Below are 24,110 nucleotides of genomic sequence, written 5' to 3'. Positions count from 1 at the left end.
TCCACAATCTTGTTTAATCCTTGATTTTCAAATGGGTCTCCTATAGGCAAACCACATCACCTTCAAACTTCTCAGGTGTGCAAACACCCGGGACCTTTTTACTGGGCCATTTAAACCCCTCACATTGCACGTTATAAACTGGACAGGGGGCCTCTGACCACCCCACCCCCCAAACCCAGGATCAGCCACATCCCCCCCCCCCCCCCCCCCCCCCCCCTGTGAGGTTATCCAGGAGTGCCACAACCCGTGTCACCTCTGGGCCTACCCAAGATGGCCACCACAACCCCCATCAAGCTGCCCAAAAATGAAGGAACAGTCAGCAGGTCACTCCTCCCTGCCCCTTCCAGCTCCACCGCACCCAGAAAACCAAACAAACAACCAAAACCCCCCACCCCCCAACCGTACCCAAACTGAACGGAAACAAAAAGCCTAAGCTCTTTACCTTAAAAAAAACCTCCTACTGAAACGTGTATGTTTTGCACGGGCTTCATGCTGCTGTCTGCATCGGAAGCAACAGCTATTGAGGCTTGCCCCCAGAAGACTAGAGTGATCCAGGAAACTAAGTTCACTTGGCAACAAGCTAATTTTTGTAAACAGTGAAACACTTAATGGACGGGATTTTCCATTGGCCAATGCCGAAGTCGGGATAGGCACGTGGGCGGGGAATTGATTTTGACCCGGAATTGTGGCGGATGCCGGGTTCACGCCAAATCGCAATTCTCCGGTGCCTCGACAGCAGCATCAGTACGTTCCACTCCACATTAGTGGGCCTGACCACCGGTATTCTCCGGTGCTTCCACAATTGCCTGTCCAAGGGCAGCCCCCACAGTAACCCCTACAAGGGGCGCCGGTGGTATTGGTCAATGTGTATGCATCAATTTGGGATAACATGGTATTCACTGGCATGGGCAGTGCCAGCCGGTACCCCTCGCAGCAGGGACATATGCTAGGGCCAGAGGCTCCCACGGTGCCTGCGATTACATAGTGGGGAGCCTTCCATGTACACATTGCCCCCATACTCTCCGTCAACTCCACCAGCCCCTTGGGGGACCCAGCCCCTCCACCAGTTCCTCCTTCACCTTCGGGACTCCAACCCATCCAGGAACCATAGAGCCATTGACCATGGTGTTAAGAGCCTCTAGGAACTGGAAAGGGCTGGTTCGGGGGGGGGTTGGAGCACTGGGTCTCGCTCTGTGCAGATGACCTGCTCTTGTACATTTCGGATCTTGGGGGAATTTGGCAATTTTCAGGGTATAAATTGAACATGGGGGAAAAGCGAGATGTTTGCGATTAAAGCAAGAGGACAGGAGAAGAGACTGGGAGAGCTGCCGTTTAGAATGGTAGGGAAGAGCTTTCGATATCTGGGAATCCAGGTGGCCCGAGAATGGGAGGTACTGAACAAGTTAAACCTATCCCGGTTGGTAGAACAAATGGAAGGGGACTTTCGGAGATGGGACATGCTCCCGCTATCACTGGCGGGGAGGATACAGACTGTGAAAATGATGGTCCTCCCCAGATTTCTGTTTGTCTTTCAGTGCCGCCCCCTCTTCATTCCGAAGGCCTTTATCAAGCGGGTGAATAAGATTATTTTGGGCTTTGAGTGGGCGGGTAAAACCCCGCGAGTGAAGAAAGTGTTGCTGGAGCGCAGTCGGGGGGAGGGTGGGTTGGCGCTGCCAAACTTCTATAATTACTACTGGGCGGCTAATATAGCCATGATCAGGAAATGGGTAGTGGGGCAGCGGTCGGTATGGGAGCGGATGGAGGCGGCGTCATGTAAAGACACCACTTTGGGAGCACTGATAACGGCACCTCTTCTGTTCTCGCCGGCCCGAAACTCCACAAGTCCGGTGGTGGTGGCGGCTCTGAGAATCTGGGGCAATGGAGGAAACATAAGAGAGTGGATGGAGCATCAATTTGGACCCCGATTTATAATAACTATAGGTTTGTACCGAATAGGCTAGATGGCGGGTTCCGGAGATGGCAAAGGACAGGAATTAGAAGGATGGGGGATCTATTTATAGATGGGAGCTTTCCCAGCTTGAAAGCCTTTGAGGATAAATTTGAATTGCCAGCAGGGAACGGATTTAGGTATTTTCAGGTGCGAGACTTCCTGAGAAAACGGGGCGAAAGAAGCCAACGTCTTGGCCTTTGCCTGCCTGGTAGTCCGGAACGGATCTTGTTAATGTGGAGGGACTCAAAGCCCACGAGTGTAGAGACCTGGGTTAGTGACATGGCTGGGTTTCTCAGTCTCGAGAAAATAAAGTTTGCCTTAAGAGGGTCAATGTTATGGTTCATCCGGAGGTGGCAGCCGTTCGTCGACTTTCTTGGGGAAAATTAAAATGTCAGCAGACGCAGTATTCCAAGGGTGGGGGGGGTGAATTGTTGTTTTATGGTTGAAGTGCGTGAAGATTGGGCTGGGGAAATGTTTATTTTACCATGTTGATGTCATTGTTTATGTTACTGTTGTAAAAAAATTTCACATATCTCAATAAAATATATTTTTTGAAAAGCCGCCCCAACACCCACCTCATGAACTCCACATCGTCCCACTTTGGAGCATAAACATTAACCAAAACACTGGCATTCCCTCCAGCTTCAAACTTACTATTACGAACCTCACACACACTCCCCCCCCCCCCCCCCCGAATCTGCCGCAATGCTCCCCACCTCGAATGCCACCCACTTGTTTTCCTCCACCGCTACCCTCATCATCTTCATGTCCAACCCCAAGTTAAAGACCTGTCCTACCCACCCTTTCCTTAACCTAGTCTAATCCCTGAATTTTAGATGTGTCTCTTGTGAAAAACCATGCCCGCCTTCAAGCTCCTCAATGTGCAAACACGCGACCATTTGATTGGCCCATTCAGCATTGTCACATTCTATGTGACCAGCCTGGTCGGAGGGCAACCTGCCCCCCCCCCCCCCCCCCCCCCCCTGCCGATCAACCATATCTCTTTTTTTGGGTCAGCCTCCGGTCTGTGTCACGCAACCCTCCAGGCCCACCCTCGCGTGCCCACAGTCATTACTCCTTTTCTTGCTGCGCCACAGAGGCGGGCTGGATACAGCATCCCAAACTTCACCCTCTTCTTAAAGAGGCCGGTTAAACCCAGCCTTCCACTTCGCTAGGTCCGCGCCCAGATCCTGGTACACCTCAAGCTCGTTCCCTTCCCAGATGCACCTCCTTGTCTGCCTTGCCCATCTCAATATCTTTTCCTTATCCAGCAACTGGTGGAGACGCACCACCGTTGTCCTTGGCAGCTTTTCTCATAGAATTTACAGTGCAGAAGGAGGCCATTTGGCCCATCGAGTCTGCATCGGCTCTTGGAAAGAGCACCCTACCCAAGGTCAACACCACCACCCTATCCCCATAACCCAGTAACCCCACCCAACACTAAGGGCAATTTTGGACACTAAGGTCAATTTATCATGGCCAATCCACCTAACCTGCACATCTTTGGACGGCGGCTTCCTCATCAGCGCCCAGTGCGCTCGGTCGACCTTCAAGGACTGAATAAAAGCTCCCTCCCCCATCAATGTCTCCAGCATGTTTAGCACATCCGTGCCAGCGTCCGCTCCCTCAATGCCTTCAAGCATCCCCAAGATTCGTAAATTCTGTCTCCTGGAGCGATTCTTCAGGTCCTCCACTTTCTCCTTCAATCGCTTCTGAATATCCCGCATCACACTTATCTCGACCACCAACGAGGCGAGCTGTTCCTCGTGCTCCTCCAGTGTCTCCTCCACTTTCCAATAGCCTGGCTCTGGGACACCAGCCTCTGTTTCACGTGGTCAATTCCCGCTTTTAGTGGTTCCACCGCCTTGGTTTGATCCTCCTGGGCTTCTCTTGTCTGCTAGCTGAATTTCTCGTTCAAGAGGTCCACCAGTTGGTCCGTCGGCCACTGGGCGGGCAGTACAGGTCCTTTACCCTCTGCCATCATGACCTGTGGTGCACAAAGATTCTCTTGCTCCGACTTCTCCCTTCCTTTCGCCCTTCTTCTGGTCCGCGGATCCATCCACCAGTGGAATTTTGCTTTGTCCAGTCACTCGTGCATCTTTTTTCACCAAAACGTCCATCCTATGAGCGGGGAAAAGGTCTGACAAAACACCTCGAGCGGGAGCTGCCAAATGTGCGACCACTCACTCCATGGCCACCACCGAAAGTCGGCAATTGCCAATATTAGGATCAAAGTCAGTGTCCTGGAGAGATAGATCCAATACTAAACACACAAGAAAAACTCCAAGACGTGGAAAATATTGAGAGGATAGAGGAACTACTATGTTCTGAATGATCAAGCTTAAATGTTACTTTTTCAGCGTGCTATGAAGTCAAAAAGTGCCTCAGAGCAAGTTACAGAAGATGTGGCCTCATCTGAAATTGGGAACAAGATGGGCAGTGATCAACAAAGCAGTTTATCAGGTAAATACAGGAATAATACCTTTAATGTTAAATGTATTATTGATGTTATTAATGACCTCGGAAGATGATTGCTAATTTCAACAAAATGTAGTTGAATATTGAACATATATAGTGGAAAGATCTGACATGTTAATTGTGTTTGATTCTGAAAAAATGTTTGTCCTGTTTTTTAAATCTTTAAGTCTTGTTAATAAAAGGGCAGTGCGGTGGCCATGCTAAATTGCCCCTTAATTTGAAAAAATGAATCGGGTACGCTAAATTTATTTTTTAAAAGCCTTGTTAAAAAAAGATTTTTCCAGGAATTATGAAGATGCTTTTTGAGGTATCTCTTTAATCCTCCTTTTCCTTTCTGCTGGGTTCTTCCATTTCAATTTTTGTCTGATTTCACTTTTTTGAAGTGCTTTGGTATGATATAAGAACAGTGGCAGGCAGAGAAAGACCTTCTGTTCCACTTCAACCAGACAATCAGAAGGAGTGTAGCAATTTGGCATTCAATGCATATCACAACAGCTTCATCCCAAAATCTACTATTCTCTGGGGAAAAGATGGTGTCCTGGCTGCTAACCTTGATCTGGCCTTATGCAAAAATTGTGACCTTTGGTCCTCTCCAACCCATTTAAATAGAACAAACTGTCAACTGGAACAGACTATGTTCCCTGCATCACCATATAAATCTCAATTGGATCACGCTGAAGGCTACACTTTTCTAAAGTGTAGAAACTCAACTCTTCAAACCTATATTTATAACTAATATACATAATATTGGAAATTAGTCTACTGGGCTCCATCTGCACCCTTTGCAAAGTCTCAAAATTACCCAGCATGCGAGGAGGCCTGACCAAGTCCTTGTACCAAGATAAAATAATGTACTTAATACATATTCGGTTGTCCTTTGAATGCACCCCAATACCCTATTTGACGTAGCTATCACTAAATAGCATTTCTTACATGACTTTTGAGATGTATGCATTGGAACACCCAGATTGCTTTTTTTTCTCCACCTTCGGCCTTTAAATGCAAATTGTATTTGCACTGTTGAAGAAGTTACAGTATTATATTATTGTGTTGTCTGATGCAGCAGAAACTGACCGAAGGCCATGAAACATGTTATGTTCTTAACGGAAGTGTTTTAATTGAATGTAACTTAGGGTTATGTCAACAAACAGCTATTGAAGAGCGGCATGGTGGCACGGTGGTTAGCATTGCTGCCTCACGGCACCGAGGCCCCAGGTTCAATCCCAGCCCACGGTCACTGTCTGTGTGGAGTTAGTACATTCTCCCTGTGTCTGTGTGGGCCTCACCCCTTCAACCCAAAGATGTGCAGGGAAGGTGGTTTAACCACACTAAATTGCCCCTTAATTGGAAAAAAAATGAATTGGGTACTTTAAATTAAAAAAAAACAAACAGCTATTGAAACTAATAGAACAGATTTTGCCCACTCTCAGACACAGGCAGGAATTTTTATTTTCAATTTTTAAAGGGCTGGTGGTTTAAACAACTTGAAAGCTGGATAATTTTACAGACCATATCCACCTTTCCAAGCCTTCATAACTTCTCTAAAGATTCGTAAGTCACACTGTGGGATAAGGCTCTTGCTGAAGTGAAAATGGAAGACTGTTGGAATTGTGCACTGACTTCAGGGTCTCCCAAATGTGAGTTCTAGTGTATCACCGGTAGGAGATCTGGATTAGGCAGTTGTAGGGCCGGAAGTGTTGTTCGCAGGTCCCTGTTCATCATCAGTTGAGCCGGTAACATACCAGATGCTAAGGGAGCAGCACAATACGAGAGTAGTGCTAGATGAATGTCGGATGCAAAATCCAAGGCTTTGTTGATGAGCTGTTTGACTATGTACACCCCCTTTTCCACCTTGCCATTGGACTGGCAAGTCTCACAGCTCAAGACCATGTCCGTGATATCCTGATTGATGCCAGGCCAGTAGACGGCTTGTCGACCCCTTCGTCTGCATTTTTCTATGCCCAGGTGGCCCGCGTGGATCTGACGAAGTATCCTGGGCCTGAGACGCAGCAGAATCAGTATTCAGTCCATTCTCAGCAGTATACCAATGATGACTGTCAGGTCGTCTTTGATGTTGTAGAATTGTAGGCATTGCCCTTTCTGCCACCCATGGTTTAGGTTGTGAATTACTCGTTGCAGCAAGGGATCTGCGCCGGTCTCTGCTCGGATGAAAATTATCTTTTCGTCCTTTGCAGGAAGGTTGTCTGCGTACATTTGTACCTGGGCTTCAATTTGTCAGATCACCACTCGTGGTTCATTTGGTGAAGTGACTGAGCGAGACAACGCGTCGGCAATGATGAGATCCTTACCAGGCGTGTATATAAAATTTAAGTCATACCTTCTAAGTTTAAGTAGAATTCGCTGTAGCCGAGGCGTCATGTTATTGAGGTTCTTCTGTATGATGTGTACCGTCTGATCTGTTTCAACGGTGAATGTTGGTAGGCCCAGGATGTAATCATGACATTTCAAAATGCCTGTGAGAAGGCCTAGACACTCCTTTTTAATTTGAGCGTGGACATTTCAAAGCTACATTTGGATCCTGTACCAGCCTCCCCGGACAGGCGCCGTAATGTGACGACTAGGGGCTTTTCACAGTAACTTCATTGAAGCCTACTCGTGACAATAAGCGATTTTCATTTCATTTCATTCATTCATTTTCATTTCATTCATTTCATTTCATCTACTTAACCTGAGGCCATGCTCTTGTATGCATCTGAATAACCTCTCCAGTCGCGGCACATGTTCCTCTGGAGTCAAGGACCGGATGATAACATCATCCACGTAGACACGAACTCCGTCTATCCCTTCCATCATCTGTTCCATGATGTGGTGGAAGATTTCAGATGCCGAGATGATCCCAAATGGCATTCAATTGTAGCAGAATCTGCCGAAGGGCGTGTTGGAGGTGCAGAGCTTTCTGCTGGATTCTTCTAGTTGAATTTGCCAGAATCCTTGGCTTGCATCTAGCTTGGTAAAGAAACGCGCGTGTGCCATTTCGCTTATGATCTCTTCTCTTTTTAGGATCAGGTAGTGTTCCCTCATGATGTTTTTGTTGAGAGCCTTGGGATCGATGCAGATTCTTAAGTCCCCCGAGGGCTTTGTGATGCACATCATCGAACCGACCCAGTCAGTTGGTTCAGTGACTTTGGAGATGATGCCTTTCTTCTGAAGACTTGCAAGTTCTGATTTTAACCATTCCCTCAGGGGAGCTGGCACTCTCCTGGGTGGGTGAACCACTGGTTTCGCATTAGCACGCAGCAGAATCTGATATTGAAATGGAAGTGTGCCCATGCCACTGAAGACATCTGAGTATTCTTTCAGTATTCCGTCAATGCTGGCTGGAGAACGTGATGAGAAGACGTCATGGTGTGGACTCTTCGAATGAGGTTCAGTTGCTTGTAGGCTTGCGCACCTAACAGCGATGACTTGTCAGGTTGAACAATCTCAAACGTCAGGCTCGCCTCCCTGTCTTTGTTGGATACAGCTAAATGGCATGATCCCAGTGAGGAGATTGCGTTGCCATTGCAGTCCTGGAGTTGGCAGGCAGCTGGAAGGATTTTGGGAATGTTCTTGATCTTCGTAATGTCGAGCTTCGAGATCAGGTTAGCGGAGGCACCAGTGTCCAGTTTGAACTTAATGGGGCAGTTGTTTACAGTTAACACTGTGTTCCATTCAGCTTCAGCGTCAATGGCATGGATTGACTTCACTTTCGAAGAGTTCTGTGCGGAGGTTTCAAACTTGGTGATGATTCCCACTTGGAATGGTTTATCCAGGTATTCCTCGTCTGGATCCATTGCACTACCTTGATCAGACTCATCCGTTTGAAATTGCACACTTCTGATGCGACTCTGCTTTCAGAGTAGTCTTTGATATCTGGATTGAGGTGCAGATCTGCACTGGGCTGCATAATGATTAAGTTTCCTGCAGTTGAGACAGTGTTTGCCGGTTGCAGGACATTTTTTTCTAAAGTGGGTGGTTCCACAGTTTGTGCACGTCATCGTCATGACATTCCGTGCGTCTTCGCGCATGCGCGATGCGGTTTTCGGCTGTTTCATACCTTCGTTCGTGGTGTGCCTGCGCGGCATGTGCGGGGCCCGAATTCGCGCACGCAAGATGGCTGCCGTCAGAAATGGGAACGCTGCAATCGGAAGATGGCCTGGACACACTCGACCTCGAGGGAGGTTTATTCCACCATGTTCAGCGCTCTTATACTGTAGGTAGCGATGTTTAGAGTGTTCATGCACCGTGCACGTTTCTATGGCGATATCTAAAGTCATTTGTTTGAGCTTTAGTAGTTACTCTCTGAGCGGATCAGAGTGGATTCCAAAAGCTATCTGGGGTCTCTGATCATCAAGTCAGTTAGTGCACCAAAGTTACAAGATTGGGCTAGCTGTCTGAGGTTAGTGAAAAAACTGTTGAAGGATTCATCTGTTCCTTGCATCCTTTTCTTAAAAATGTAGCGCTCAAAGATTTCATTTTCCTGGACCTCGCAATGGCTATCAATTTTTTTAAGGATGGTTTCATGGTTTTGTCCTGCCCATCTGTATAGTTAAACGGTATTGTAGATCTGTAATGCGTGATCACCAGCTGTATTCAATAAGAGAGCTAATTTCCGAGCATTGGTCGCGTTTGTTAAATCAGACGCCTCTACATACAGTTGGAATTTTTGTTTAAACAAGCGCCAGTTAACACTAAGGTTGCCGTTGGTCCTGAGATGATGAGGAGCTTGTGGTTTGTCCATCGTGCCTGGATTCTACAGGGTCGTTCCGGATGCCTCTGTTGTCGAATAGCTGTCGATTGTTTCCATAAACGTACTGAATTTACCTAGGTAGATACAGCAGCCACTACCGGTACCATGTTTTTTTTTGTTTTTTTTTATAAATTTAGATTACCCAATTATTTTTTCCAATTAAGGGGCAATTTAGCGTGGCCAATCCACCTACTCTGCACATTTTTGGGTTGTGGGGGCGAAACCCACGCAGACACGGGGAGAATGTGCAAAGTCCACACGGACAGTGACCCAGAGCCGGGATCGAACCTGGGACCTCAGCGCCGTGAGGCGGTTGTGCTAACCACTAGGCCACCGTGCTGCCCTACCGGTACCATGTTATGGTATGCTGTTTGATTAACATAAGTTGCCACTGACCATAGACGACATTGAAAGATACTCCAGTCCTTGAAGTAAGTTGAAAGGATTTATTCTGTAATAACAACTAGATAAATGAGTTTGACACTCTGCTGATCTAACTAGTGATAATGACTAACTGTACAATTGGGATCTAGGCCACCTGTAGTGGCCCAGCCTGAGATCTAAACTATTCTGGTGCTAATCCTACAGTCCCTGCCAGGAGTGAGAGGGAGGGGCTAGTGTGTGCCTGGTGTTATAATGAGTTGTGTAGTACCCTCTAGTGGTCGTGCCACAGCCTGGTATTGTGATGAACCCCTTAGTTTCATGTCAGTCTACATATCATTACAGTGGTTAGCACAGTTGCTTCACAGCTCTAGGGTCCCAGGTTTGATTCCCGGCTTAGGTCACGGTCTGTGCGGAGTTTTCACGCTCTCCCCATGTCTGCGTGGGTTTCGGTTTCGCTCCACAGTCCAAAGATGTGCAGGTTAAGTGGATTGGCTATGCTAAATTGCCCTTAGGTTAGGTTAGGTGGAGTTACTGGGTTACGGGGATGGGGTGGAGGTGTGGGCTTAAGTGGGTGCTCTTTCCAAGAGCCGTTGCAGCATCGATGGGCTGAATGACCTCCTTCTGCACTGCAAATTCTATGATTCTATGAAACTCCGTGTTACTGGTCATGGGTCCTTGCATGGCTGATGAGTCAGATCCTAGAGCAACATCTTTTTTTTTTAAAATAATTTTTATTGAAATTTTTACAAAATATAAACATCTTAACTCTATTAACAACCACCCGCGGTAACACCCCATGAACAATACCCCCCCCCCCCCCCCAGCTTCAAGAGCAACTTCAAACAAAAGGAAAGAACAAAGACAAAAACAAAAAAAAACAAAAGAGCACCCAGACAACGAAAGGGAAAGATATATCACCCTCCACAAACCCATGTGCACAGTTCTCCATCCCCCCAATCCTTACCCCCCCCCCGTCCGGTTGCTGCTGCTGTCGGCCTATTTCCCTACCGTTCCGCCAGGAAGTCCAGAAAAGGCTGCCACCGCCTGAAAAACCCTTGTACTGATCCCCTCAGGGCAAATTTCACCCTCTCCAATTTAATGAACCCCGCCATATCAGAGATCCAGGCCTCCACGCTTGGGGGCCTCGCATCCTTCCATTGGAGCAAAATCCTCCGCCGGGCTATGAGGGACGCGAAGGCCAGAACACCGGCCTCTATCGCCTCCTGCACTCCCGGCTCCACTGCAACCCCAAAAATTGCGAATCCCCAGCCTGGTTCGACCCTGGATCCCACCACCCTCGACACCGTCCTTGCTACCCCCTTCCAAAACTCCCCCAATGCTGGGCACGCACAAAACATATATGGGCTTGGTTCGCTGGACTCCCCGAGCACCTAGCACACCTGTCCTCTCCCCCGAAAAACCTGCTCATCCTCGACCCAGTCATGTGGGCCCTATGCAGCACCTTGAACTGTATGAGGCTAAGCCTCGCACAGGAAGAGGAGGATTTCACTCTCTCCAGGGCATCCGCCCACGTCCCCTCCTCAATCTCCTCACCCAGCTCCTCTTCCCATTTACCCTTCAGTTCCTCCACCAAGGCCTCGTCTACCTCCTGCATTACCCGGTATATGTCCGAAATCCTCCCTCCTCCGACCCACACCCCCAAGAGCACCCTGTCCCGTACCCCCCTTGGGGGACACAAGGGGAACCCCTCCATCTGCCGCCTGGCAAACGCCCTAACCTGCATGTACCGAAACATGTTCCCCGGGGGGAGCCCAAACTTCCCCTCTAACGCCCCAAACTCGCGAACCTCCCCTCCACAAACAGGTCCCTCAACCTCCTAACCCCTGCCCTATGCCAGCCCAGAAATCCGCCATCAATGCTCCCTGGGACAAACCGATGGTTCCCCGTACCGCCAGTGACAGCGGTAACATATCCCACCTCTTAAACGCTTCCTCCATCTGCTCCACCAACCTTGTGAGGTTGAGCTTGTGCAGGGCCCCCCAGCTCCCTGCCACCTGGACCCTTAGGTACCTGAAGTTCTTCCCTGCCTGCTTCAATGGGAGCCTACCAATCCCCTCCTCTTGATCCCCCGGATGCACCACAAACACCTCACTCTTGCCCAGGTTCAACTTATACCCCGCGAAACCCCCGAATTCTCTAAGAATCCTCATCACCTCCGGCATCCCCCCCACCGGGTCCGCCACATACAGCAACAGGTCGTCCACGTACAGCGACACTCGATGCTCCTCCCCACCCTGCACCAGGCCCCTCCAGTTCCCCGACTCCCTCAATGCCATGGCCAGGGGCTCAATCGCCAAGGCGAAGAGCAAGGGGGACAGGGGGCACCACTGCCTCGTCCCCCGGTACAGCCGAAAGTACTCCGACCTCCTCCTATTTGTGGCTACACTCGCCATCGGGGCCTCGTAGAGCAGCCTCACCCACCGGATAAACCCCTCCCCAAACCCAAACCTCTCCAACACCTCCCACAAATACTCCCACTCAACCCTATCGAAGGCCTTCTCCGCATCTAATGCCACCACTATCTCCGCCTCCCCTTCCACAGCCGGCATCATAATGACGTTGAGGAGCCTTCGAACATTTGTGTTCAGCTGCCTTCCCTTCACAAACCCCGTCTGGTCCTCATGAATGACCCCAGGCACACAATCCTCTATTCTAGTGGCAAGGATCTTTGCCAGCAGCTTTGCATCGGCGTTCAGCAGCGAAATCGGCCTATATGATCCACACTGCAGGTCCTTGACCCGCTTCAGGATCAAGGAAATCAGCGTCCATGACATAGTTGGGGGCAGAGCCCCCCCCCCCCCCCCCCTCCCCCCCCTTCCCTCGTTAAAGGTCCGCACCAACAGGGGGCCCAACAGGTCCAAATACTTTTTATAGAATTTCGCCGGAAACCCGTCCGGCCCCGGCGCCTTCCCCTACTGCATGCTCCCTATCCCTTTGACCACCTCCTCCAGCTCGATCCAGCCCCGAGTCCCTCCATCTGCTCCTCTTCCACCCTCGGGAATCGCAGCTTGTCCAAGAAGCGCCCCATTCCACCCCCCTCCACCGGGGGTTCAGACCGGTACAATTCCCCATAGAAGTCCCTGAAGACCCCATTGACATCTACCCCCCTCCGCACCACCTTCCCAGCTCTATCCATCATTCCCCCAATCTTCCTGGCCGCGTCTCGCTTCCGGAGCTGGTGCGCCAACATCCTGTTCGCCTTCTCTCCGTATTCATACACCGCCCCCTGTGGTTTCCTCCACTGAGCTTCCGCCTTTCTGGTCGTCAGTAGGTCAAATCTGGCCTGAAGGCTACGTCTCTCCCCCAGCAATCCCTCCTCTGGGGCCTCCGCATATCTCCTATCCACCTGCACCATCTCCCCTATCAGTCTCTCCCTCTCCCTCTGCTCCCCCCTCTCCCTATGGGTTCGGATGGAGATCAATTCCCCCCTCACACCACCTTCAATGCCTCCCAGACCGTCCCTACTCGAACCTCCCCGTTATCATTGGCCTCGAGGTACCTCTCGATACACCCCCGAACCCTCCCGGCCACCTCCTCATCTGCCAACAGCCCCACCTCCATGCGCCAGAGCGGACGTTGGTCCCTCTCCTCCCCCAGCCCGAGGTCCATCCAGTGCGGGGCATGATCCGAAATGGCAATGGCGGAGTATTCAGCATCCTCCACCCTCGACACCAGCCCCCTGCTCGGACAAAAAAAATCAATCCTCGAGTAGGCCTTCTGTACATGGGAGAAAAACGAGTATTCCCTGGCCCTTGGCCTCGCAAACCTCCAGGGGTCCACCCCCCCCCATCTGGTCCATGAATCCCCTCAGCACCTTAGCCGCCGCCGACCTCCTACGCGTCCAGGACTTGGATCGATCCAATGGGGGATCCAGTACTGTGTTAAAGTCCCCCCCCATGATCAGGCCCCCCGCCTCCAGGTCCGGAATGCGGCCCAACATACGCCGCATGAACCCCGCATCGTCCCAATTTGGGGCATAGACATTCACCAACACCACCCGCTCCCCCTGCAGCTTGCCACTGACCATCACGTACCTCCCGCCACTGTCAGCCACCACCTTCAACGCCTCAAACGACACCTTCTTCCCCACCAGGATCGCCACCCCCTTACTCTTCTCATCCAGCCCTGAGTGGAACACTTGGCCCACACACCCCTTCCTCAGCCGGACCCGGTCCGCCACTCTCAGATGTGTCCCCTGGAGCATGGCCACATCCGCCTTCAGTTCCTTCAGGTGCACAAATACTCGGGCCTGTTTGACCGGCCCATTCAGCCCCCTCACATTCCAAGTTATCAGCCGGATCCGAGGGCTCTCTGCCCCCTTCCCCTGCCGATTAGCCATACCCCATCCCTTGCCCACCCCCGGCCAGCGTCCCACGCTCTGCCCATTTCCCACGGGGGGCAACTCCCCTCCCTCCAGCACCCCCTGCGTCCTCCAGCTCCTTCCTGACCGTTTCAGCAGCAACCCGGTACCCCCCCCCCCCCCCCAAAGGCTAGGACCCCTCCTAGCCGCGCCCCCCCCTCCTGCGCGGGAAAAGAAAACACGCCCCCACCCTCTCACAGCGCGGGAACCCCGTAGAAAGCCCGCGCTTTTGCCCTGCCAGGCCCCGCCTCCTCCAGGGCCACTCCCATTGTCAGTCCCCCCCACCAGCTTCCCGAACTCCCCGTTTACCCCTCTGCCCGAACCCGTCCACCTGACCCCTGCTTAAAAACCCATATAGAAAAAAACCGTACGACATCACCCCACCCACCCTAAAGCCACCCCAGATCTTAAACTAAACCAAGCAAATACAAATACAGTATTATACAGCACCCCCATCAAGGGGACCCTCAGTTTGAGTCCAGCTTCTCGGCTTGCACAAAGGCCCACGCCTCCTCCGGGGACTCAAAATAATGGTGCCGATCCTTATAGGTGACCCACAGACGCGCCGGCTGCAACATTGGGGCAGCACAGTAGCATGGTGGTTAGCATAAATGCTTCACAGCTCCAGGGTCCCAGGTTCGATTCCCGGCTGGGTCACTGTCTGTGCGGAGTCTGCATCTCCTCCTTGTGTGTGCGTGGGTTTCCTCCGGGTGCTCCGGTTTCCTCCCACAGTCCAAAGATGTGCGGGTTAGGTGGATTGGCCATGCTAAATTGCTCGTAGTGTCCTAAAAAGTAAGGTTAAGGGGGGGTTGTTGGGTTACGGGTATAGGTTGGATACGTGGGTTTGAGTAGGGTGATCATTGCTCGGCACAACATCGAGGGCCGAAGGGCCTGTTCTGTGCTGTACTGTTCTGTATTCTGTATTCCAAACTTCATCCTCCGTCTGTGTAGCACCGCCTTCGTCCGGTTAAACCCGGCCCTCCGTCTCGCCACCTCCGCACTCCAGTCCTGGAAGATCCGTACCTCCGTGTTCTCCCATTTGCTGCTCCGCTCCTTCTTGGTCCACCGGAGCACACACTCACGATTCACGAACCGGTGGAACCTCACCAACACCGCCCGCGGTGGCCCGTTCGGCTTGGGCCTCCTAGCCATAATTCTGTGGGCCCCCTCCAACTCCAGGGGCCCCTGGAAGGACCCAGCCCCCATCAGCGAGTTTAGCATCATCACCACATAGGCCGCTAGGTCCGACCCCTCCGTGAGGCCCAGGATCCGCAAATTCTTCCTCCTCGACCGGTTGTCCAGCTCCTCGAACCGCTCCTGCCATCTTTTATGGAGCGCCTCGTGCATCTCCACCTTCCCCGCCACGGCCACGACCTCGCCTCCCTTTCGGAGGCATGCTGCTGCAGCTCCCGGATCGCAGCCCCCTGGGCTGTCTGGGTCTCCATCAGTTCCCTGTTGGTCACCTTGATGGACTCCAGCAGCTCCAACCTCAGCTCCTGGAAGCAGCGCAGCAGAATCGTCTGCTGCTCCTGGACCCACTTCCTCAGCTCCTCGAAGCCTTCGCCGACCGCCATTTTGTTTTTCTGTCCCCGATTTTTCCTAGCTGTTTCCGACGGTTTTCTCGCTGCCCCACTTCTGGTCTGGACCATGGGACCGTTGGGGTCGACTCCTGGGCTCTTCCCCCGTTGGAATTCGCCGCCTCAGCTCCGTTGGGGGCCCTGAAAAGAGCCCCAAAGTCCGTTATTCGCGGGAGCCGCCAAATGTGCGGCTCAACTGCGCATCGCCGCCACCGGAAGTCCTAGAGCAACATCTTCAACCAGAAACTTAGCAGGTGTTTCTGCAAGGTGGGATTGGTGCTTGGACTCTAGGTTGCCAGTTCCTTCCTCAGGCTCCTTTTCCGGGCCTCCCCTTGCAGTCCGGTGTCATAGATGTCAAAGCATGGGAGATCTTTGCTCAGAAGAGATCTACTTGGAGGAACCTCCTGATTCAAAGAATAAGGGCTATTCCATATTTTTCCATGGTAATTTACTATTTTTATTGATTTATTGGTTACTTACTTACTAGGGCAGACGAATGGAACTACCAGAAAAGTGTTAGGACCACTGCGAGTGCCAGTGAGAGGAGAAGAAAAACCTTTGCCTTCAGAAATGGGAGAAAAGACGGGACACCAAAGTGATGCAGCGGAGACTTGGCTACAGCAGGCAAAAAAAGAAGCAGGAATTTCAGGTTCTGTTCTGGTAAGTGCAGGATAACTGAATTCCATTTGAAGTAAAATCTAAAAATCAGAAATCAGGCAAGAATCAATTCACTGAATTTATTTTTCTGTTTCCAATAACAATCTCAATTACTCCCTTCTTCACATCCTATTCTCTGTACAATGGGTAGCTTGAATCGCTGGCTTTTAAAGCAGACCAAGGCAGGCCAGCAGCACGGTTCAATTCCCGTACCAGCCTCCCCGAACAGACGCCGGAATGTGGCGACTAGGGGCTTTTCACAGTAACGTCATTGAAGTCTACTCATGACAATAAGTGATTTTCATTTTCAAATGGGGGAGAATCAGAGCAAAGCTGTTTTGACCAGAGCTACATGGTGTTACATGGCAGCTGCCTTACTATGCATCACCCCCCACATCATTAATACCTTTCTCCGTTTCAGGCTCCATTTTCAGGTATTTTATCTACATCAGTCACAATTGTGTGCTGTTCCAATATCCTATCAAATAATGAGGTCCAGGCAATTATTGCCAGTTTTTGTTTTTTCTAAACTTTTAGCAATTTTTATTCAGAGATTTAGGAAATCTTGACTAAAAGCTAATATTTGCCTGGTATAATCTCGGTAGAGACCAGTAATGTTTTAAATATTTTTTGTTTGGAAAGCTAAAAACCCAAGCATTCAGTAAACAAATGAAGCCATACGGATCATGGTTTGAAACGTAAAAATTTTACGACACAATCAAAGAACATGAATAATAACTACGATCTATCTTAACTATTCATAGAATGATCATGACACAGAAGGAGGCCATGCAGCCTGTTGCGTCTGTGCTGGTCCCTGAAGGAGCAATTCACATGGTTCTGTTCCCCTGTGGCTCAGTAAATCTTTCCCTTTCGGATAATGATCCAATTCTCCTTTGAAAACCTCAAATTGATCCTGCCTCCACAACTTTCCGAGACAATGCATTCCAGAGTCTCAGCACTTGCTTCGAACAGAAGTTTTCCTTCATGTTCCTCTTGCTTCTTTTGCCAATTATCTTAAATCGTGTCCTCTGGTTCTCAGTCCTTCCACTAATGGGAGCAGTTTCAAACAATCTACTTTGTCCTGATCCCTTATGATTTTGAATACCTCTATCAAATCTCTCAACCTTCTCATCTCCAGGGAGAACAGTCTCAACCTCTCCGATCTTTCCACGTAATTGAAGCACCTCACCCCTGAAACAATTCTCAAAAATCTTTTTTGCATCCTCAAATGCCTTCACATCCTTCCTAAAGTGTGGTGCTCAAAACTGGGCACAGTATTCCAGTTGAGGCCAAACCATTGTTTTATGCAAGTTCAAAATGACTTCCTTGCTTTTGTACTTTATGCCCTTATTGAAAAAGCCCAGGATGCTGTATGCATTATTAACCACTCTCAACCTGACCTACCACCTTCAATGATTTTTGAACATAGGCACCGCAGCTTCACCTGCTCCTGCATCCCTTTTAGAATTGTACCCTTTATTTTATATTGCCTCTCTACTTCCAACTAAAATTAATAATTTCACACTTCTCTGCATTGAATTTCATCTGCTACATTTCTCCCATTCCACCAACCTTTCAAGCTCAACACTCTCCTCACGGTTCACAATACTTCCAAGTTTTCTTTCAGCTGCAGTTTTTGAGAATTTGTCCTGTGTATCAGGAACAGCAGGGGTCCTGACAATAATCCCTGAGAAACCCCACTATAAACTTTCTTTCAGTTTAAAAATTAACCGTTAACCACTCTTTGTTTCCTGACACTCAGCCAATTTCCATGTTGCTACTGTTCCTTTTATTCCATGGTCTCCGTCTTTGCTCGCAGGTCTGTTGCACTGCACTTTATCAAATGCCTTTTGAAAATCCATGTATATCACATCAACAGCATTACCCACATCAACCCTTTCTGTGACCTCATCAAAAAACTCAAGCAAGTTAGTTAAAATTAACAAATCTGTGCTAGCTTTCCTCAATTAACTTGCATTTGCCCAAATGACTATAATTTTGATTGATTGATTGATTAGTTTATTGTTATATGTAACGAAGTACAGTGAAAAGTATTTTTCTGCAGCCAAGGGAATGTACACTACTTACTTACACAGGAGACAAAAAGAATAATCGACAAAGTAGATCGACAAATAGTGATTGTTTGTATTGCGGAAAAAAGGCCAAACAAAACAAATACGTGAGCAAGAGCAGAGGGGCTGGTTTAGCTCAGTGGGCTAAATAGCTGGCTTGCAATGCAGAACAATGCCAGCAGCGTGGATTCAATTCCCATACCGGCCTCCTTGAACAGGCGGCGGAATGTGACGACTAGGGGCGTTTCAGAGTAACTTCATTGAAACCTACTTGTGACAATAAGCGATTATTATTATAGTGCATCATGAATAGCGTTCTTACAGGGAACAGATCAGTCTGAGGGAGTGTCGTTGAGGAGTCTAGTAGCTGTGGGAAATAAGCTGTTCCTTTGTCTGGATTTGGGGGTCTTCAGACTTCTGTATCTTCTGCCTGGTGGAAGGGTCTGGAAGAGGTCAAAGCCTGGTTGGGAGGGGCCTCTGACAATGCTGTCAGCCTTCCTGAGGCAGCGGGAGGCAGACAGAATCAATGAGGGTGGCAAGCTTGTATGATGCGTTGGACTGAGTTCACCACACTGCAATTTCTTGTGATCTTGGACTCAGCAGTTGCCATTCCAAGATGTGATGCAGCCGGATAGGATGCACTCTATGGCAAATCTGTAGATGTTTGTGAGAGTTGATGCAGAGATATCAAATTCCTTTAGCTTCCATAGGAAGCTCTCTTGACTGTTGCATCAACGTAGGTGGACCAGGACAGACTGTTGGTGATGGCGACCCCCAGGAACTTAAAGCTATCGAGCATCTCCACTTCGGAGCCATTGATGTAAAGGGGGGGGGGTGCTACACTTCCTGAAGTCCATGATCAGTTCCTATGTCTTGCCGACATTTAAAGAGAGGTTGTTTTCGGTACACCATGCAACCAAGTGATCTATCTCCCTTCCGTAGTCTGATTCGTCATTGTTTGAGATGCAACCCATCACAGTCGTATCATCAGCAAACTTATAGATCGAATTAGAGTTAAATCTTGCCACACAGTCGTGTGTGTATAAGAAGTACAGTAGAGGACTATATTTTATCCCCAATAATTACTGCTCCCCTGCAGCAAAGCCTCAACAATCCTAGTATCTATTGGAGAAGAGATTGCACGAATGCTGTGACATCCTTCAAGCGCCTTTGGACAGGATAAGCCACAAGCCTGTTGACGACAGTCTCTGCTTACATGGTAGCACTCCGACATTGGGTGGTTGCTGTGTGTGCTGCAATGAAAGCTGCAACACCAGACGACAGATGCTGCAATATGGTTCAGCCCACAAGTGTATAGAGTTGGGCATCACTCCCATGCTGGAAAGGATGTGGTAAAAAATCTGCCTAAAGCTGGGGCGACACTGTGGTGCAGTGGTTAGCACTGCTGCCTCACAACACCGAGGACCCGATTCGATCTCGACCGGTTCACTGTCCGTGTGGAGTTTGCACTTTCTCCCCGTGTCTGTATGGGTCTCACTCCCACAACCCAAAGATGTGCAGGGTAGGTGGACTGGCCACACTTAAATAACCCCTTAATTGGAAAAATAAAAAAAATAAAAGAAGTAAATATAAATTTGCCTAAAGCCTAGTGCCTACTTGGTGCTGAAATAATTCATGCTCCTCGACTTTGGCAACAGGCTTCCCAATGTGTCAAACATTTAGTTGTGCATGAATTTTATTTTAGCTGCCCTATCAGAGTGCTCATCTAAATCCATTGCTGCCCGTGTATTATCTCGCCCTCCAATGAGCTGGCACTTACATTATCATTACCTACTGCTCTGGCTGCAGCCCACTGTTGCCTGATGTCTCACCAAATGCAGATCCCACCTCTAAGGCAGGATTGTCCAACCATTTCACTCAGGGTCGACATTTGCATTATCTTCTCAATAAAGGGGCTGAATGAGCAGATTTAAAAACAGTGGGTGTGATTATCCGGCTTCGTTATGCTCTCGCACAAGCGAAACAAGACCAGTGAATAGCGAAAGAGGCAGAAAATGAGAACTGCGCCAGGTGCCAAACAGTTTGCGAAGCAACTGGCCCGCTCCCGTAAACAAAATCCGGATCTCGCTGTAGCGTGGGGAGAAACCAGTTATCACCACTTAAGCCCTATTTCCATAGAATTAACAGGAGCCACCCCATATCTAACGGCCTCCCATTATTCAGCAGCCTTCCCAGCAAGTGGTCATGCTGGCACCGATTAGTACTCCTTTTGAAAAACGTGAACCTGGCAGAAGGGCTTCTGTGGGGAGCTGAGGAGGCGAGTAGCTATCTTTGTTCACAGGCAAAGAACTGGGGGGCGTTGGGCTTGCCACCTTAGTGCTGGGGGGGGGGGGGGGGGGAAACGGGACACCGCATGCAGCACTACCACGCCAACCCCTGGACAGTGTGTACCCGTTCCAGGGGCAACTCCTGTTTCTGCCCCACTGAGCACCCATAACCCCACCCACTGCTGAGGCCACTGGCAGTGCGGCTGAAGGTGATTGCCAATAGGGAATTGGCAATGGTGGTTAAGTGAGTACCACACAACCCAAGTGGATTCCTATTGGTGGCTGGGCCATGTAGCATTTGAGAGCCATTGCCGAGCATCCCAATCATAACTTGATGCTTGGACATTGTGCCTGAACACTGCGGGAGGCAACACCACACACGCAAGAGCCAACATCCGAACACCCAGGGAATGGGACACATCTCCAGGGATATGTTCATGGCCAGAGTATGGGTGAGTACCTCGGGGACAGGGGGTGGGCCACGGATTCGGCACTCATTGAGGAAGTAAGTGACAGAGGCATCATACTAGTTGTACACAAATGTGTTCTTTGTGTTTTACAATTCTTCACCCTCCCAATGGCGCTCCTCTAAGCGGCTATGGATCTGCTGGAGTGGTGCTGACATTTTCCCTCTGAATGATCTGGCTGCACCCTACTGTCTTTATCAGCTCCAGGATGACCTCTTCCACAGGCTCGGCATCGGGCTGGGACCCAACTGGGTCCTGGGATCATCAGACCTCCGACGACTGTCTCACCTGGGGGTTCCTGCCTCCTCCTGATGTGCATCAGCAGCAGTGTGGTGCTCGCCAGATTGTGTCCCAGAAGCCTGACCACTAACATTTCCCACTGAGGTGCATGTATCTGCGCTGGTGGAGGCTGGGGATGAAAGCTGTGACTCGACTATTACGATGGCATCCACAGAGCTCTCGTCCGAGGTGGCCTCATGAGAGTCTGGAGAGGGGGCCACCCGTGATGGGCGGCGCCTCCGGCTGGAGGACGTGGGAGAATGGACATGTGGTCAGTGGGAGGAATGAGGCAGTCAGTAAGGCAATAATGACTCCCGTTTGACAGGTTCCCTGGGTGGGGCCTGGTGTTTCCTCACCTCTGCGGCATCAGCCAGCCTCCACGTTGGTAACTGTCCTTTCCTCTGCCTCACCGGTCACCTCCAGCACAAGCTTGTCGAAGGTGGTGAGGATTCTGATGTATAACACACCACCGCCAATCTGGGCCCTCTCCCAGCGATTGTGAGAGAGCATTTCCTGAGGAGACACAGAGAGGGCATCGTTAGCCACGCGCGTGGTTTACAGTGGTGGGAGGTGTGAAGGAAGGGTGGGGGAGGGGGTTGAAGGGAGAGGGAGGATTGGGGGTAGATGCTCCCGTGGGGGCGGAAAGGTCTGTGGGGGTGGGGAGGGGGGGGGGGGGGTGCTCATTGGTATCTACTCACAGTGTAAGTCATTGAGCTATTTCCTGCACTGGAGGCCAGTCCTCCTGGTCACACTCACAGCTGCCGCCGCCTTGTCCCAAGTACCACTCGCTGCCTATGGCGGACCCTCGGAGGAACAGGACATCCCTCCTGGTCTCCACAGCATCTAGCAGCCTCCCCATACTGCATCCCCGAATCTTGGGGCCGGTCTCCTGGGTGCCATTGTTGCGAACTGGCTGGAGTTGGCTGAGCAAGTGCTGCTTAAGTTCTGCTTGATCTTATTAGCGGAGGCTGGCGAGCACAATGCCCCAAATCAACTGGCGAGCCTTCATTTGTGACAAGAAGCCAGTGAGGCCTCATTATGTGGACCAATTAACATTGAATGGCGTTGCTGGGCCGAGCGTCGGGAAGCTCACGGCAGTTCCTACTCGCTACCACACTTAGAAATTGTTCCGAAGAATCCCGCCCAATAACATTTGGCCCAACAATTAACTGAATTTCAAAGAAAGGTTGAGGTATTAAGAAAAGTTAAAAATTGCTGAGCATAAGTAAAACAATGTCATAACATTAATTTGATAAGTTTAAAAGATTAACTGATCAGGTGATTGTTTGCGTGTCTGTCTCACTCACAATCTCAGTGTGCACACTCACCCACACTTACCCACTGTGAGTTGCTGCATTTGTATATGTTGGTGTAGGGTGGTGAGAGTGAGAGAGTCCTGAGACTGGGAATAAGGCTCACTCGCTGTCCCACACAGTTGCTCAGTCACTCTTATTGCACCACACACTTGCTCACTTACTCTCATTTCACAGACTCGTTCACTCACTCAACACACTGTCTCACTCACTCTCACTGCCTCACATACACACTCACTCACGCACTCAACTCACAATCTCTCACTGCCCCACACAGCTTCTCCTTTCACGTGCCCGCCACAACTTTTCTCTCCCCAGGCCCATGTAACCTCTGGTCATTACCAGGCCCGCCGATCTGACCATCCCGTCTTGCCCTCCTGGAGTTTATTAAAGTAGAGGGTGTCTGAAACCTCCTGCGGTCTGGCTAGGCCAGGTGAGCTCTCTGCCACACCCCTCACACCCCCAGTCTGCTGCAGGTGCAGCTGTTGCTCTCACACTGAAACCAAGAATTTATACCAGTTATTTTCAAACTCGAGGTCGCGACAAGTGGAGTGAGCAAATCCCTTATCGTTAAGACTAAGTGCCCAATGGCCACAACCAGCTTTTAAAAATGCCGGCCGCGACCGGCTTTCAGAATGCTGGCCGTCCAGCGCATGCATGCTTCTTTATCAGTGCGCAGGCTCGGAGCCCAGCAAGGCACACCGCCTCCTCCTGACGTCAGGGTGCTGACCCAGGAGCAGATTGTTTTTTTTTAAAATTGATGGAGTCTTCTCTCCAGAAGCAGCGGCAGAGAGCAGGTAAGCTGGTGTCACTCTGGAACAAAGTGGTGTTGAGATGATTCCTTAGGTATGGGTTTGGTTTATTAATTGTGCCAGTGCAAATGAGGATGCAAAGTTCATGTATGTTATATGCAGAGAAGTACTGGCAAATGAAATATTAAAACCCTCAAAACCTCAACGGCATTTGAAGATTAAGCATGGCATGTTCGAGGACAAACCTTTGATTTTTTTTGAATGGATGCAGTGAGAACTTAAATCATCAGCTGAAGTCCTTCGCAGAAATGCAACATTGAATGACAAAGCAAGTGATGTTGTGAGGACCAAACAGACTCACCTGTCACATTAAAGGGAAGCGAAAATGGTGGGTTGCACATTTTGTGCATGGGTCGCAAAGTTCAGACAGCATGGCTCGTGAAGGTAGGCCGGCATCGGTCTTGAAGGTCAGCTGTCATGGGCCCTGAAGGATGGCTGGTTGGTAAAAATGGCTCCAGGGCAAAAATGTTTGAAAAACACTGATTTAAACCAATCCAGCAACTGACTAAGTTGTTTATCCAATCACAGACTGATTATTCCCTGCATTGGTTGCTAATAGGCTCACTGGTAATATTAAGTACAGAAGGCTGTAACGCCTAATTAGAAGATGAGGTGTTGTCTTCCAGTTTCCTTTGGACATCACTGGAGTAGTAGCAGGCCTAGAATGGGCATGTGGGCATGAGAGCAAATTGAAAGGG

The 24,110-nt window shown here is 49.9% G+C and overlaps 1 protein-coding gene across 1 annotated transcript in view; it reads left to right on the top strand.

Annotated features, from left to right (window-relative positions):
- The window catches only part of cfap36 (cilia and flagella associated protein 36), a 241,130-nt gene that overhangs the window by 206,070 nt on the left and 10,950 nt on the right, over nt 1-24,110 (top strand). Inside the window, exons 8-9 of the mRNA XM_038809714.1 lie at nt 4,312-4,414; nt 16,009-16,181. Coding sequence (XP_038665642.1) covers nt 4,312-4,414; nt 16,009-16,181 — 276 coding nt within the window. The remainder of the gene's footprint in view (nt 1-4,311; nt 4,415-16,008; nt 16,182-24,110) is intronic.

The sequence above is a fragment of the Scyliorhinus canicula genome, chromosome 1 (genome assembly GCF_902713615.1).
Source record: "Scyliorhinus canicula chromosome 1, sScyCan1.1, whole genome shotgun sequence".
NCBI classification, from domain to species: Eukaryota; Metazoa; Chordata; class Chondrichthyes; order Carcharhiniformes; family Scyliorhinidae; genus Scyliorhinus; species Scyliorhinus canicula.
The sequence above is the reverse complement of the archived record's forward strand: the minus strand, read 5'-3'. Positions and strand labels throughout refer to the sequence as shown.